Source organism: Babylonia areolata, chromosome 1, assembly GCF_041734735.1.
Source record: "Babylonia areolata isolate BAREFJ2019XMU chromosome 1, ASM4173473v1, whole genome shotgun sequence".
Classification (NCBI taxonomy): Eukaryota; Metazoa; Mollusca; class Gastropoda; order Neogastropoda; family Buccinidae; genus Babylonia; species Babylonia areolata.
Window position 1 is genome coordinate 93,610,086 of NC_134876.1, and position 17,500 is coordinate 93,627,585.

General features: G+C 48.8%; 1 protein-coding gene across 3 annotated transcripts in view; it reads left to right on the top strand.

Annotated features, from left to right (window-relative positions):
• Positions 1-17,500, top strand: part of LOC143289272 (protein TBATA-like) — a 63,629-nt gene that overhangs the window by 43,260 nt on the left and 2,869 nt on the right. For 2 of the 3 annotated variants that reach the window (XM_076598282.1, XM_076598276.1), the window contains exons 2-8: positions 2,685-2,884; positions 3,485-3,733; positions 4,766-4,866; positions 6,702-6,869; positions 7,814-7,895; positions 12,179-12,338; positions 15,489-15,568. In XM_076598282.1, coding sequence (XP_076454397.1) covers positions 2,686-2,884; positions 3,485-3,733; positions 4,766-4,866; positions 6,702-6,869; positions 7,814-7,895; positions 12,179-12,338; positions 15,489-15,568 — 1,039 coding nt within the window. In that variant the 5' untranslated portion in view covers position 2,685. The remainder of the gene's footprint in view (positions 1-2,684; positions 2,885-3,484; positions 3,734-4,765; positions 4,867-6,701; positions 6,870-7,813; positions 7,896-12,178; positions 12,339-15,488; positions 15,569-17,500) is intronic. The other variant, XM_076598286.1, reaches the window with a different exon arrangement.

Consider the following 17,500-nt stretch of genomic DNA (forward strand, 5'->3'; position numbering starts at 1 on the left):
TGTCTACCACGCTCAGCAGTGAATAGTGGGGTTTGCCGAAAACGGATAAATACCGTGGCATTGATCTGTGATTGTTGTGTTATTGATCCAGTCTCAGGCTGGCTATTGCTTCCTGCTGATACAACTGACACTGACAGTACAGTGGCCCTTGTTTGGCCTTTTCCTTCACTTGGTCTCTAGCGGATAGGCGGGGGGTGGGGCGGGGGGGAGGGACGGGGGGGAGGGGCGAGGGGGGGACGGAGTAGGGGGGCTGGAGGGGGGCTCTGGGACACTTGCGGGGGGATGAGGGGGGGGGAGGTCATTGCCCTTTAGTCCGTCAGATCGGATCATTCTTTGTTTCCCACGTGTCTGACGAAGAGCACACCTTGTTAAACATTTGAGATACACTGTTGCTGGACAGCTCAAACGTCTTTGCACAACCGTTTGTTTTCGTCGAACAAAAACATTACAGATATGCACATTTCGCATGTATGCTCATTCGTTCTCAGAGCAACCTGAATTTCCAAGGGAGGGGGTTGTTGTTTGTTTTGTTGTTGTTGTTGTTGTTGTTGTATGATATTAGACTTCAGCTGGTGACTTCGTGATGATTTGCTTAGAGCAAAATGCTGAATAAGTTAACACAGGACTACGTGAATGCTGATAAGATTGAATGAAATTGTGAACAGGAAAAAGCCCGACTTTTAACTCTCTCTGAATATGTCACCGCAAAGTTTCCCTCACGTTTGTGACATTGGTATACGAATTGGGACCAGGTCATTTTCCCGTTCATTCAGCTACTATCCGTCATGTGTCACTGACGTTAGTTTTCCATGCATTACTGGCGTTCTTTTTCAATATACGGCTGATATTCTTCGCTTGCGTTCATTTTCTATGCATCGCTAACATTTGTTTTCTATGCACCGCTGATGTTAATTTGACGTTCATCCCTTTCACCTGTTCACCTCTGCCACCTGTTCACCCCTCTCACCTGTTCACCTCTGCCACCCGTTCACCCCTCTCACCTGTTCACCTCTGCCACCAGTTCACCCCTCTCACCAGTTCACCCCTCTCACCTGTTCACCTCTGCCACCTGTTCACCCCTCTCACCTGTTTACCTCTGCCACCTGTTCACCCCTCTCACCTGTTTACCTCTGCCACCTGTTCACCCCTCTCACCTGTTCACCTCTGCCACCAGTTCACCCCTCTCACCTGTTCACCCCTCTCACCTGTTCACCTCTGCCACCTGTTCACCCCTCTCACCTGTTCACCCCTCTCACCTGTTCACCTCTGCCACCTGTTCACCCCTCTCACCTGTTCACCTCTGCCACCTGTTCACCCCTCTCACCTGTTCACCCCTCTCACCTGTTCACCTCTGCCACCTGTTCACCCCTCTCACCTGTTCACCCCTCTTACCTGTTCCCCTCTGCCACCAGTTCACCCCTCTCACCTGTTCACCCCTCTTACCTGTTCCCCTCTGCCACCTGTTCACCCCTCTCACCTGTTCACGCCTCTCACCTGTTCACCTCCTGCCACCAGTTCACCCCTCTCACCTATTCACCTCTGCCACCTGTTCACCCCTCTCACCTGTTTACCTCTGCCACCTGTTCACCCCTCTCACCTGTTCACCTCTGCCACCTGTTCACCCCTCTCACCTGTTCACCCCTCCCACCCGTTCACCCCTCTCACCTGTTCACCCCTCTCACCTATTCACCTCTGCGACCAGTTCACCCCTCTCACCTGTTCACCCCTCTTACCTGTTCCCCTCTGCCACCTGTTCACCCCTCTCACCTGTTCACCTCTGCCACCTGTTCACCCCTCTCACCTGTTCACCCCTCTCACCTGTTCACCTCTGCCACCTGTTCACCCCTCTCACCTGTTCACCCCTCTTACCTGTTCCCCTCTGCCACCAGTTCACCCCTCTCACCTGTTCACCCCTCTCACCTGTTCACCTCTGCCACCTGTTCACCCCTCTCACCTGTTCACCCCTCTCACCTGTCCACCTCCTGCCACCAGTTCACCCCTCTCACCTGTTTACCTCTGCCACCTGTTCACCCCTCTCACCTGTTCACCTCTGCCACCTGTTCACCCCTCTCACCTGTTCACCTCTGCCACCTGTTCACCCCTCTCACCTGTTCACCTCTGCCACCAGTTCACCCCTCTCACCTGTTCACCCCTCTCACCTGTTCACCTCTGCCACCAGTTCACCCCTCTCACCTGTTCACCCCTCTTACCTGTTCACCTCTGCCACCTGTTCACCTCTCTCACCTGTTCACCCCTCTCACCAGTCCACCCCTCTCACCTGTTCACCCCTCCCACCTGTTCACCTCTCTCACCTGTTCACCCCTCTCACCAGTCCACCCCTCTCACCTGTTCACCCCTCTCACCTGTTCACCCTTTTCACGTGTTCACCCTGTACACCTTCGTTACATATTCACCGTTCTTCCCCCTCAATCTTCATCCCTGTCACCTGTCACCTGTTCACACCGTCAACCCCTCTCACATGTTCAGCCTCCTCACCTGTTAACCCTGTACACCCTTGTTACATATTCACCCCCTCTTTCCTGTTCACCCTTCTCACTGTATACTCTTGTTGCATATTCACCCCCTCTTTCTTCTTCACCCATGTCCCCTGTTCAGTGTTCACCCCGTTAACACCTCTCACCTGTTCATCCTTCTCACCTGTTCTCACCTGTGTGCACGTGCAGGATGACCACGTCCGAAGTGTTCCGGCCCAGTGACGGCGACCTGCTGCTGCGTGACAACGTGGCCAATGGACTGACCTCAGGCCCTGACCTGTTCCGTCAGCGTCCGGCCACCCACAGCGGCTACCGCTTTGGTCAGCTGAGTCACAACTCCTTCTTCACCCGGCACAACCCCCACCCACACCGCGTCCGACACCTCAAAGGTGGGTCTGTGGGTTTTGCTTTGTCTGTGGATCTCGGGGTTGTTGGTGGGATCGTCGTTTGACACGTCTTGTGTGTGTGTGTGTGTGTGTGTGTGTGTGTGTGTGTGTGTGTGTGTGTGTGTGTGTTTGTTGTTGTTGTTGTTGTTGTTGTTGTTGTTGTTGTTTCTTGATCTTGTTCATTTTCTTCTTCTTCTTCTTCTCTTCGTTCTTTGTTCTTGTTCGTGTTCTTCTTTTTCTTCTCTACTCTTTCTCCATACCTCTTTCTCCTCCTCATTCTTCTTCTTCTCCCGTCTGCTTCTCCTCATTTCCCCCTTCCTCCGTCTCCTCCCCTTTTCTTCTTCTTCTTCTTCTTCTACTTATTCTTCTTCCTCCTCTTCCTCCTCCCGATCTCCCCACTTCTCTTTTTCCCCACATTCTCCTGCTCTTTCTTCTTCTTCTTCTTCTTCTTCTTCTTCTTCTTCTTCTTCTCCTCCTCCTCCTCCTCCTCCTCCTCCTCGGGTGTTTTTTCTTCACCTTAAAATGTCTAAAATTGTGGTAATATGCACAATATGTTTGTCACTCCCCTACCCCATCTCCGCCCCATCCCCCACGCCCCCTCAGGTCTGCTGGACGTGCCCATCTGCTCTGTCAACGATGACGGCTACTTCGCCAGCCCCCGCTACTCCCTGCAGTTCCCCCCGAACAGCTTCAACAACAGCAAGCTCAACCAATGGAAAGGCCGCATACCCGTCAACGCCATCAACGTCAACTCGCAGCTGCACCCCATCAACACCATCACCGGCCTCGACTACTTCAGCGGCCTTAACAGCTACCCCTGGAGGGAGCGGGCCGTTCCTAAAGTGGGCATGGGTAAGGGCCTTGCCTTTGGGTTTCAGAGGATGGGTAAGAAGGGAGCGTGTGTTTGGTTTAAATAATCTTTAATTATTCAACAATACACGTGATTACAATGCAATGAATGACAAGAGCATCAACAAGCTTAAAGCTTATACTGTGCTCACAACGTTGCACTTCAATTTTATCATGACGGCTGATGAACCATATTATCAATTGCATCAAATAACATTCATAAACAGTAAGTAATAAAATAATAAAATAAAACAAATAAACAGTACATAATATAGTAAAATAATGCTAATGTCAATATTAACATGAGATTGAATTTATTATCACCAGAGTAATCGGCCTGATAGAAGAGAAACACGAAGGGGAAAAAAAGAAGAAAATTTAGAAGAATGGTGGGTAAGGTGGTGAGGGAGGGGGAACAGAGAGGAGAGGAGAAATTCTGACAGATCATTGGCCAATCCATTCAACTTTGAATATTTGGTCAGTCAAATAAATCCAACATATATTTTACGAACAGAATCATGTTGTACCCTTTCTTCACAATACTTCCTAAGCTAAAATCTATTTGAATCGGAGATAAACTGGTGAACAGTTTGAAATATGAATATATTTGTGTGTTTGACGTCTGTCCGGTTTCAAACGACTGTGTCACTGGGGTGTGCAACTCAAATAGTGCTGCAGGGTTCACGAAAAGTTAAAGACAACTTGGAAACTTGCAATTTTTTTGAAAATCTCGGGGGCTTGTTAAAATGATGCTGAAATTTCGGCTAACAGTGGTGTAAGTAGCCTATGCAATGCGCATCACTCATAACCAGATGTGCTTCCTTACACTTGTACTACCAGTTTATACAAAAATTAACAGCTGCCGCTTATAAACAACTGAATTACTGTAATCTTCACAACGGGCTTGTGTACTCTGGCGGTGTTCTGTGGCAATATGATGAGAACTGACTGAAGTGTCGATGGGCTCTGAGAATGTTCTGTCTGGGCCAGTGTGGGTGATGTCCCCTAGCTGACGTCAGTCACGTGATGTTACAGTGCCGGTGACGGAAGCATGGCGGGACGAGTTGAAGCGCTTCACGGACCAGCTAGGGGACGTCAATCTGGGCAAGGATCCGGCCAGGGATTGTCTGCCCAAGGTGGGTGGCGAGAGACTGGGGCCAGATGGTGCCTGTGTCCATAGTGTTGTGAAAAACGTTGTCTGTTCAAGGTGGGAGCAGAGTCGCGGGTGAATAGGGGAAGTTGGTAGGGCTTATGTCCATCGTGTGATGAAAACACTGTGTTATGATGTGTTCGTCCCTGGTTGTGTCCTAAGTTTTGCAGACTGATACCTTCAATTTCTAGAGAAAAAAAGTGTTTCTTTCCAATTTGGAATTTATAAAGATGATTAAAAGATTTTTTTCAAGTGATTAAACGGTGATAAAAAAACACAACATCGAAATAAAGATATAAACCCCAGTTTCATACACTATTTTCAAAGAGTATACCGCTGTAAGAGGTTGTTTTATCGTAACTTTCTTCGTAATATTCATGGGCAGTTTATAGATTATTTTGTGCTTTGAACGTGTGTATGCATTTTCAGAATTTTATGTTGGGGTAGGGGCGGGCGACCGAAGGGTGTATGATGGAGCCTAAGTTTATAGTGTGTTGAACACATTCTGTCCAAAGTGAGTGTAGGGGCATGGTGGTGGGGGTTGGACTGATGGCGTCATTGTCCATAGTTTGATGAAAACAGTGTGTGCCCAAGGTGGGTGGGTGTGAGGCCTGGAGTGGAGGGATGGGGTGTAGATGGGGCCTATGTCCATAAGTGTGATGAAGACAGCGTGTGCTATAAATGGGTATTGGACCGGGGGTGGGGGTGGTGTAGATGGGTCCTATGTCCAACATTAGTTTTGGTGAAAATATTATGTGTCCAAAGTTAGTGTTAGAGAGTGGGGGCTGGGTGGGGGGCGGGTAGGGGGGAAGGGTTGCAGGGTAGGTGCCGCCTATGTCTTCTATATGGTGAAAACACCTACTGTCCAACGTGAGTGCAGGGCCTAGGGAGGGGGCGGGTGGAGGATAGGGGGTAGATGGGTTAGATGGTGCCAGTGTCCATAATGTGGTGAAAACATTATCTGCACAAGGTGGGCATACAGCCGGGATATGGAGGATGGGAGGAGTGGGGGGATTGATGGAGGCCATGCTCATCGTGTGGTGACACAATTGTGTGTGCAAAGTGCGAGTAGGCACTATAGGGGGCGGGTGGAAGGGGGGTTAGCAGGTACCTGTATCCAACTTGCGGTGAAAGCATTACCTGTATCTCGTAGTGGATTGCCGTGTGGGATTCGGCGGCCGTACAAACGCTGAGGAAAATATGAGCAATTTTTTTTTTAGTTGTCATCAAAAGAGGGTTGTTTTTGGACGGTCACTGGGGTGGATGATAATGGACAATTACAACTGTTAGAGACGTTGGACTGGAAGAAAAGATCGGTTTTACGTTTAGATAGGTTAAATGTGTGTGAGTGTGTATGGATGTCTACGTATTGTAGTCTATGTGTCTGAGTGCGTGTCGTGTGTGTGCATGTGTATGTGTGTGCTTTTGTGTGTGTGTGTGTGGAGGGGGGTGTATGTGTGTGTGTGCGTGTGTGTGTGTGTGTGTGTGTGTGTGTGTGTTTCTGGGTCTTCGTTTGGGTCTGTGTCTGTATCTCTGTGTTTGTCTGTGTATGTGTACGTGCTCTAATATGTGAGTGTGTCTGCGCGTGTGTGTGTGTGTGTGCTTGCGCGCGCGTGTGTGTGTGTTTGTCTGTGTGTGTGTGCCTCTGTGTGTTTGTGTGTCTGTGTGTGTTTGTGTGCGTTTGTCTCTGTGTGTTTGTCTCTGAGTGTGTGTGTGTGTGTGTGTGTGTGTGTGTGTGTGTGTGTGTGTGCCTGTGTCTGTGTGCCTGTGTGTCTGTGTGTGTGTGTGTGTGTGTGTGTGTGTGTGTGTGTGCTCTGACAGGAAGAGGAACCACGGCCCAGGACGTCCATGTATTCCCAGGAGACCGGGCGGCTGATCCCGCCCCCGTCACGTGCCATGTCACGTGGCAACAGCCGCCGCGGCCAGCGCATGGGCACGTTGGGTGGCGGTCTGCACCACATCGCTGCCGCTCCTGACATGGAGAACATGGTAAAAGGGGAGAGCGCGGCCAAGGGGATGCAGGATGAGGGGTGGTGGGTTAGGGGTGTTCAGAGGGAGTGGGAGATGGTCCAACGTTTTAATACTCTATGAAATTATATATATATATATATGACAGTCAGTCGTGTCCGACTATAACCATCAGAACAGGAGAGGAGGCAACTGCTGTTCCGACTATTTGGGCTAGAATTTGATTATAGTGGAGAGTGTCTTGCCCAAGTTACATCCCCACTCTCTCGGCCAAGAGGGTTTTCGGACAGTCGGCGTTGGGATGGTTCCCAAAGGCCAACTAGCCCACAAGGCTGCAGCACTGAGAGCCAGTGCAATTTTGCCTCCTAGTTTGAGAGTCATAGTCTTTCACAAAAAGACTAAGCTGTAAATGGTTTCCCATTGACTGGAGAAACCATTGATAATACAGCTCTCACTTTGCTTTTGGCCCGAATGTAAACTTGTGTCAATCTGTGATATAAGCCGAGTGTTGGGCCTTATATATATATATATATATATATATGACAAGTTGTCTGTAGACACACACACACACACACACACACACACAACTTGGATGTACATATGTGTTCTGGCCATTCTGGCTCATGGCTGCGAAATACGCACGCACGCGCACTCATTCACACTCATAAACGCACACGTGAACACACATGCACGCACATACACAAACACGTAGACACACATGCACACGCACACATGCACATTGACAAATACGCACATACACATGCACACACAGACGCACACACAGAGACAAAATGTATGCACACACACACACGTATACACACACTACACACGCGCGTGCGCACGCACACGCACACGCAAGCACACATACACACACGCGAGCGCGCACACGCACACGCACACACACACACACACACACACACACACACACACACGTACTGACCACACTGTGCCCTGATGCTCTTCAGGTGCTGACCATGCTGTGTCAGATCCTCCAGACGGAGGACGTCAACGCCGTTCAGGCCTGGCTCTGTTCCGCCGGTGAAACAGGTCTGTTCGTCCGTCTGTCCCTGCCTGTCTGTAAGCTAGTCCGTGTGTAAGCTTGTCCGTCTGTTCTTGTTTCAATGTACGCTTGTCCGTCTGTTCTTGTTTCAATGTAAGCGTGTCCGTCTGTCCTTGTCCTTCTGTAAGCGTGTCCGTCTGTCCTTGTCCTACTGTAAACGTGTCCGTGTGTCCCTGTCTGTCTGTAAGCGTGTCCGTCTGTCCCTGTCTGACTGTAAGCTAGTCCGTGTGTCCCTGTCTGTCTGTAAGCGTGTCCGTCTGTCCCTGTCTGACTGTAAGCGTGTCCGTCTGTCCCTGTAAGCTAGTCCGTGTGTCCCTGTCTGTCTGTAAGCGTGTTCGTCTGTCCCTGTCTGACTGTAAGCTAGTCCGTGTGTAAGCGTGTCCGTCTGTCCTTGTCCTTCTGTAAGCATGTCCGTCTGTCCTTGTCCTTCTGTAAGCGTGTCTGTCCTTGTCCTTCTGTAAGCGTGTCTGTCTGTCCTTGTCCTTCTGTAAGCATGTCCGTCTGTCCTTGTCCTTCTGTAAGCGTGTCCGTCTGTCCTTGTCCTTCTGTAAGCGTGTCTGTCCTTGTCCTTCTGTAAGCGTGTCCGTCTGTCCTTGTCCTTCTGTAAGCATGTCCGTCTGTCCTTGTCCTTCTTTAAGCGTGTCTGTCCTTGTCCTTCTGTAAACGTGTCTGTCTGTCCTTGTCCTTCTGTAAGCATGTCCGTCTGTCTTTGTCCTTCTGTAAGCGTGTCCGTCTGTCCTTGTCCTTCTGTAAGCGTGTCCGTCTGTCCTTGTCCTTCTGTAAGCTTGTCCGTCCGTCCTTGTCTGACTGTAAGCGTGTCCGTCTGTCTTTATCCTTCTGTAAGCGTGTCCGTATGTCCCTGTCCGTGTGTAAGCTTGTCCGTCTGTTCGTGTTTCAATGTACGCTTGTCCGTCTGTTCTTGTTTCAGTGTAAGCTTGTCCGTCCGTCCTTGTCTGACTGTAAGCGTGTCCGAACTGTCCTTGTCCTTCTGTAAGCGTGTCTGTCTGTCCCTGTCTGTCTGTAAGCATGTCCGTCTGTCCTTGTCCTTCTGTAAGCATGTGCGTCTGTCCTTGTCCTTCTGTAAGCGTGTCTGTCCCTCTCTGTCTGTAAGCATGTCCGTCTGTCCTTGTCCTTCTGTAAGCGTGTCTGTCTGTCCCTGTCTGTCTGTAAGCATGTCCGTCTGTCCTTGTCCTTCTGTAAGCATGTGCGTCTGTCCTTGTCCTTCTGTAAGCGTGTCTGTCCCTCTCTGTCTGTAAGCATGTCCGTCTGTCCTTGTCCTTCTGTAAGCGTGTCTGTCTGTCCCTGTCTGTCTGTAAGCATGTCCGTCTGTCCTTGTCCTTCTGTAAGCATGTGCGTCTGTCTTTGTCCTTCTGTAAGCGTGTCTGTCCTTGTCCTTCTGTAAGGGTGTCTGTCCTTGTCCTTCTGTGAGCGTGTCTGTCTGTCCCTGTCTGTCTGTAAGCATGTCCGTCTGTCTCTGTCTGTCTGTAAGCTTGTCCGTCTGTCCTTGTCCTTCTGTAAGCGTGCCTCTCCTTGTCCTTCTGTAAGCGTGTCTGTCTGTCCCTGTCTGTCTGTAATCATGTCCGTCTGTCTCTGTCTGTCTGTAAGCTTGTCCGTCTGTCCTTGTCCTTCTGTAAGAATGTCCGTCTGTCTCTGTCCGTCTGTAAGCTTGTCCGTCTGTCCTTGTCCTTCTGTAAGCGTGTCCGTCTGTCCTTGTCCATCTGTAAACGTGTCCGTCTGTCCTTGTCCTTCTGTAAGCATGTCCATCTGTCTTTGTCCTTCTGTAAGCGTGTCTGTCCTTGTCCTTCTGTAAGCGTGTCTGTCTGTCCCTGTCTGTCTGTAAGCTTGTCCGTCTGTCCTTGTCCTTCTGTAAGCTTGTCCGTCTGTCCTTGTCCTTCTGTAAGCGTGTCCGTCTGTCTTTGTCTGTCTGTAAGCTTGTCCCTCTGTCTTTGTCCTTCTGTAAGCTTGTCCGTCTGTCTTTGTCTGTCTGTAAGCTTGTCCCTCTGTCTTTGTCCTTCTGTAAGCTTGTCCCTCTGTCTTTGTCCTTCTGTAAGCGTGTCCGTCTGTCTCTGTCTGTAAGCTTGTCCGTCTGTCCTTGTCTGTCTGTAAGCTTGTCCGTCTGTCCTTGTCCTTCTGTAAGCTTGTCCGTCTGTCTTTGTCCTTCTGTAAGCATGTCCGTCTGTTCGTGTTTCAATCTACGCTTGTCCGTCGTGTCCGTCTGTCCTTGTCCTTCTGTAAGCGTGTCTGTCTGTCCTTGTCCTTCTGTAAGCGTGTCTGTCTGTCCTTGTCCTTCTGTAAGCGTGTCCGTCTGTCCTTGTCCTTCTGTAAGCGTGTCCGTCTGTCCTTGTCCTTCTGTAAGCGTGTCTGTCCTTGTCCTTCTATAAGCGTGTCCGTCTGTCCTTGTTTCAATGTAAGCATGTCCGTCTCTTCTGGCGGCTCAGTGCATGCTTAATGTTTTCTTGCATCAGCTGGAGGTCAGTATTGAAATAAGAAAATAAAACAAATGTTCGCTCCTTCTCGCGGCCAAGTTCCTCAATGTTCTCAAACAATCGCGGAAGAGCTTGCTGTCTCTGACCCTTCTGACGACAAAGACGTAGCCTTCAATCGTCACAGCTTTTGGCGCAATGCACCTTGACGTAAGCTGACGTAAGAAATGGTCTGTTCACAATTGTTCCTTGGCAGTCTGAAATGGTTTTGTCAGTCATGGATTCTGCTGAGAGCATTTACCAGAACAATTTGTGAGCAAGCAATGAGGACATGGATTTGCTTGGAAATATATATATATATATATATATATATATATATATATATATATATATATATATATATATATATATATATATATCACCCTATCTCTCTCTCTCTTTGTTTTATGTGGAGTCTTTTGAAAGAGCAAACGGTCTTGTGCGATGAGGTATGCCTTTGATTAAAGTAAATGTTGGTGTTTTGCTGTATATGGTGTCCTTAAAGTGAATCTTTGGTAATATACAGTGTGTGATCACCTTAAGTTGTCTGTTTGGTGATGTGTGTGGTGTCCTTATAGTAAATGGTTGCTGTGTGGTGCGTGTTGTGGTGTGTGCGGTGCACTTTGATTAAACGGATGGTGTTGGGATGTGTGTGATGTCCTTTAACTGAACGGATGGTGTTGTGGTGTGTGTGGTGTCCTTTAAGTGACCAGTTAGTAATGGTTTGTGTTCAATGGCCTTCAAATATGCAGCTGGTGTTCTGCTGTGTGTTTGGTGTCATTGAAGTGACTTGTTGGGTTTTGCGGTGTGTGTGGTGTCCTTAATTGAAGTGAACGATTGTTGTTGCAGTATGTGTAGTGTCCTGTACTGAATGGTTGGTGCTGTGGTGCCTTTGGTGTTTTTAAAGTGAACAGCTGATGTCATGATGTGTGTGGTGTCCTTTAACTGAACGAATGGTGCTGGGGTGTGTGTGGTGTACAATAACTGAACGAATGGTGCTGGGGTGTGTGTGGTGTACAATAACTGAACGGATGGTGTTGTGGTGTGTGTGGTGTCCTTTAACTGAACGGATGTTGCGGTGTGTGTGGTGTCCTTTAACTAAACGGATGGTGTTGCGGTGTGTGTGGTGTCCTTTAACTAAACGGATGGTGTTGCGGTGTGTGTGGTGTACAATAACTGAACGAATGGTGTTGTGGTGTGTGTGGTGTCCTTTAACTAAACGGATGATGTTGCGGTGTGTATGGTATCCTTTTATTGAACGGATGGTGTTCCGGTGTGTGGTGTACAATAACTGAATGGATGGTGTTGTGGTGTGTGCAGTGTACTTTGATTAAACGCGTGGTGTTGGGATGTGTCTGGTGTCCCTTAACTGAACGGAATGTGTTGTGGTGTGTGCGGTGTACTTTAATTAAACGGGTGGTTTAGGGATATGTGTAGTGCCCTTTAACTGAACTGAGGGTGTTGCGGTGTATGTGTGTGGTGTCCTTTAATCAAAGGAGGGTGTTGCATGCAGTGTGTGTGTGTGGCGTCCTTTAACCGAACGGAGTATGTTGCGGTATGTGCGTGTGGTGTCCTCAAAGTGAAGAGGTGGTACTGCAATGTGTGTTGTGTCCTTAAAATGAAAGTTGAAGCTGTTGTGTGTTTGTGTGTGTATGCATGTGCGTGCGTGTGTGTGTGTACGTGCGTGCGTGCGCGCGCGTATGTGAATGTGTGTTGGTGTGCGTGCGTGCGCGCGCATATGTGAATGTGTGTGTTTGCGTGCGTGCGTGCGCGCGTGTTTGTGAATCAATGTGTGTGTGTGTGAGCAGAGAAGACGATGGTCATGGACATGATCAAGGCGGCCATGGCGGGGCGGGAGGAGTACTGGAAGCAGTACCCCGCCATGGTGATGGAGCAGCCCGGTGACAGGGGAAACATCCTGCCCCCCATCAACGGGGCCCCCCGGCCGTCCACAGGGGAGACCAACAGGTGGGTGGGACCGGAAGCTCTGCTGAGTAAGACACTGGGGCGTGATTTGCTTTTAGACAGAGAGTTTTTTTGTTTGTTGTTGTTGTTGTTTGTTTGTTTTTTAGGGAGGTGTATGTGTTGGGGGGGGGGGGGGGGGTAGGGGAGGTTGATCTGCCTATGCAGATAGTAAATTGAACCACGTCCTTTCAGGCAAATAGAATGAGGTCGCTTATTGATCGCTTTAGCTCCAGGCCGTGTGGCTCTGGATTTTGGTAGTCTGAATTATCTTCTTGTGGAGATGTCAGAGCAAACAAACAATTACAACAAAAATAACTAGACATGAAAAACTATAAATATGTTTGTAACTACGAAGCTGAATTGTAAAAAATGTTCATATAACACATTGACCACTAAAACGCATGATCTAGTTGTATGTGATTACTCTAGTCCTGTGTTCCTGAGCTGAAAAAAGCCAGAGAGGGGGGGGGGGGGGGAAACGGAGTCCTTGCAGACGCTAGTTAAAAGATGTCCTGGGCTGGGTTACACGAGCGACCTTGGCAGCGCTAAAAAAACTTAGCGTTTAACCGCTTCTAATTCTGCACCTTCTTCTTCTTCAGCGTTCCCAAGAAATGTTCAGTCGGTCAGTCCAGAGTAGGTTACGAAGTCTGCAGTCCGCTAGAGCTTTGTCGCCGTTCCTCACAACTTGTCCTGGAGCGCTGCGGGACTGGGCCAGATCTTGCGCCTCAGTTCTTTGTGTAGAGGGCAGTCTTGCAGGACATGGGCTGGAGTCTGAGGAACAATGTCACACAGACATTGGTCTGTGTGGGAAATTTTCAGTTTGTAGAGATAAGAGAGGAGCTGGCAGTGGCCTGTGCGCAGTCTGAGGATGATGACTTGCTGATCTCGATCCAGTTGATGGATGCTGTCCTCCTCTGGTCCCAGATGTAGCCGTTCTCGCCAACTGTTTCTGAAGTGGCTGCGCAGGATGGTCTTTGCCTCCCCAAAGCTAAGGGGGTGGACAGATTGGGTGAGGCTGCTTCCTGCTTTGGATAGCTTGTCTGCCTCTTCTTTTCCTGCAATGTGGCAGTGAGAGGGGATCCACTGTAGGACCGTTGTGGTTCTGGCACTTAGCATCTCAGACTGGATGTCTTGCAAGGGTTTGTCCCCTACTCTGGTCTGGAGGCTTTGTAGGACAACTCGGCAGTCGGCGAGGAAGACAGTCTGGTCTGGTAAACTGTCTCTCTGGTTGAGGAGTTGGGCTGCAGCTAGTAGCGCAGATGCTTCGGCTCTAAACTTCGTTGACGTGAGGCCAGTACCAATGGAATGCCTCACCGAGCTGCCATCTGGGAATCGGATGTAGACACTACCTGCCCCGTTCTTAACAGCATTCTCGGCAGAGCCGTCTGTGTGTACACGGTGTCCAGGTGGTGGTCGGGTAGTTTCTACATTGTGCTCCCAGGGTCAGCAGGTCCAAGAACTGGCATTTGCTCTGAATGCCGGGGATGTCATGGACAACAGGGGGGGACATTAAGTGACCAGTCTTCAAAGTCTTGCAGGGGTTCAACAGGTTCGTTCCTGTCAGGCAAGCACTGGCCATGGGTCTGGTGAGGGCCTTGACGAGGTGGTTTGCGCTTCTGCGTTTCAGCCTGTTTTTGGATGGGACCTGGAGTTTTGAAGACAGAGGGTGCGATGGAAGCCGTTTCATCTTCTCACTCTAGCGACGCAGTCTCTCATCTCTTCTCTCTTCCAGAGACATGAGGCCAGCAGTCCCTGCCATAGCGTTGATGGGTGTGGTCTTCATGCCACCTGTGATGAGGCGCAGACTGGCGTTCTGGGTTTTGGCCAAGGGTTCCGTGCTAGATTTTGCTGCTGTTGTCAAGGCGTTGGAGGCATACTCCATGTGAGGTCTGACTGATCAAACTGCATGTTAGCTCCATACTTGTTGCCGGGAGTTTCTTCATTTCGGCCATCTTGCGTATGGCTTTGCTCTGGGCGGTGCTGATGTGAGAAGACCAGGATAACCTGCGGTCCTATTTTACACCGAGGCTGGTGGGTGTGTCCTGTTGAGGGATCGACTCTCCTTCAATCTGGATTGTGTCCAAACAGTTAGATCGTCTGCATGGAGGGCTCTGGAGATATGCATTGATATAATTCTGCACCAACTCCAAAGACTTCGGAACATTCTTGACTTTAAGCAAACTTAGCGATGTAAAGATCGCTTGTGAAACCCAGCCTTGGCTAAAAAACAAAAACAAAAAAATGTTGACTGTAGGCTGTTAGCGCACAGCCACCCACAAGCCACGCTCACACACAGACACACACATACACACACACATACACACACACACACACACACACACACACACACACACACACACACACACACACATGCTTTATCTTCCGCCAAACACACACACACACACACACACACACACACACACACACACACACACACACACACACACACACGCATGCTTTATCTTCCGCCAGTTTACCGTCCACTGCTTCATCCTTGTGTTCCACATGGCTGTGGGATTGTTGCTGTTGGTAGTACAGGTTTTCCCGTGGGTGTTGCAGTGTGAAGTATTGACTGTTCTGTGGGTGTTGCTGTGGGCAGTACTTATTGTTCTATGGGTGTTGCTGTGTGTAGTGCTGATTGTTCTATGGGTGGTGCTGTGTGTAGTACTGATTGTTCTGTGGGTGTTGCTGTGCGTAGTAGTGATTGTTCTGTGGGTGTTGCTGTGTGTAGTACTGATTGTTCTGTGGGTGTTGCTGTGGATAGTACTGTGTTCTATGGGTGTTGCTGTGTGTAGTACTGATTGTTCTATGGGTGTTGCTGTGTGTAGTACTGATTGTTCTGTGGGTGTTGCTGTGTGTAGTACTGATTGTTCTGTAGTTGTTGCTGTGTATAATGATTGTACCGTGGGTGCTGCTGTGTGTAGTACTGATTGTCCTATGGCTGTTGCTGTGTGCAGTAACCTGTGATATGCACAGTGCTGTCTGATTGACTGTCCTGTCAGTGTTGCTGTTGGTATTGATCAACCTGAAATCAAACCTTATTGTCCAGCTGACCGAACGTTGTCAGGGTTGAGTAGTTGTAGTAGCCTGATGCCAGAGTCGTTCCTTGGTGTGGCTTTGTGTGGTGCTGACCTCTTGGCCTGGCCATTGCAGACTAGTGCTAGAGAAGAGCGCCCCTCCTGCAGCGACCACAGGGCCCAAAACTCCCCTCAAGACCCTATTGGAGGATAAAGGTAAGACCTTATGTCGGGTCGGATACCCGATTCTTTACTGCACTATTACATGGTGTTCGAGGAAAGCAGAGTGGTAAGACTCCCCACGTGTGTCTGGACTGATATCTGTACTGCACCGTTAAGCTTGGTGCTCGTGAAAACTTAGACAAGAGGTAAGACTCTGAGTGTTCTGACAATTTCTGTACTGCACCGCCAAGCTTGGTGCTCGTGAAGACTTGGACAAGAGGTAAGACTCCGTGTGTTTGGACAATCTCTGTACTGCACCATTAAGCTTGGTGCTCGTGAAGACTTGGACAAGAGGTAAGACTCCGTGTGTTCTGACAGTTTTTGTACTGCACCGTCAAGCTTGGTACTCGTGAAGACTTAGACAAAAGGTAAGACTCCGTGTGTCCTGACTATTTCTGTACTGCACCGTTAAGCTTGGTACTCGTGAAGACTTAGACAAAAGGTAAGACTCCGTGTGTCCTGACTATTTCTGTACTGCACTGTTAAGCTTGGTACTCGTGAAGACTTAGACAAAAGGTAAGACTCCGTGTGTCCTGACTATTTCTGTACTGCACCGTTAAGCTTGGTGCTCGTGAAGACTTGGACAAGAGGTAAGACTCCGTGTGTTTGGACAATCTCTGTACTGCACCATTAAGCTTGGTGCTCGTGAAGACTTAGACAAAAGGTAAGACTCCGTGTGTCAGGACTATTTCTGTACTGCAACGTTAAGCTTGGTGCTCGTGAAGACGTGGACAAGAGGTAAGACTCCATGTGTCCGGACTATTTCTGTACTGCACCCTCAAGATGGTGCTCATGAAGACATGAACAAAAGCTAAGACTTAGTGTCCAGATTGTATCTGTACTGCACCTTTCAAATGGTGCTCGTTAAGACTTCAACAAAAGGTAATACTCCGCGTCAGGATTTTTTTTTTTTACTGCATCCATAAGATGGTGCTCTTGGACAACAGAAGTAAGGCCTCCTGTCGGATACCAGTGCTGGGTAGCATGAGCTAACTTAGCAACGCTAAGTTTGCTCAACATTAAGGATTTTCCTGAGGCTAGTTTAATTCCACAGTCTTAGGACAATATCCTTACTGCTATGCTAACTCTGCAACCCAACCCTGATTCTTTAGTGCAGAGTTAACTTAGAGTTTGTGGAAAGTAAAGGTAAGACTTCCTCCCCATACTGCATCATACCTACAATTTTTTTTTTGGGGGGGACACTATACAAGGAGATCATAAAGTATGTTCATCAGTCAGGTTGCAAACCGCACACAATAACAGAGACAGAAAGAGAGAGGGGCAGACAGACACACAGACACACAGAGAGACACAGAGAAAGAGAATATGAACGTATATTAAGTTCGATAATATCTTATATAAAAAAAATATAAAATATGTATGTATATGTACACACACACACACACACACACACACACACACACACACACATCGGCCCATACACATCACATCACAGGTCATTTCACACAACACGCTCAGCAGTTTCAGCTTCATTTTCAAAGGAATTAAAGCGTGCAGACGGATCCATACACGATACACCACATCTGCTATGCAAAACAATAAAGAAAGAAAGAGCAGATGCCTGACCTACGCACAAACACAACATGCTAGCGAGGCCTTGAGAGCCTACCCCAGATTAGGAGAGATGAGTTGAACGACTTGCAACTGGCTGAGGCCCAAAAGGCCAAGTTGTTCAGGGCCTGGGTCGTCGGCAGGGCCGTGGACCTACATTTACTCACTCACAGACTTATAATTCAGCCGTGTCAGAGCTGAAAGCTCGCAAAAGAACAAGACACGAACAAATCACACGAGATAGCGAGGGCTTTTCTCGGTGCACACGATTCGTCAAACGACCGTCAACGGGCTTTCGGTCCTGTCTGTTAAAGGTACATAATTTACATCAGAGTCGAAAGTGAAAAGATTTGC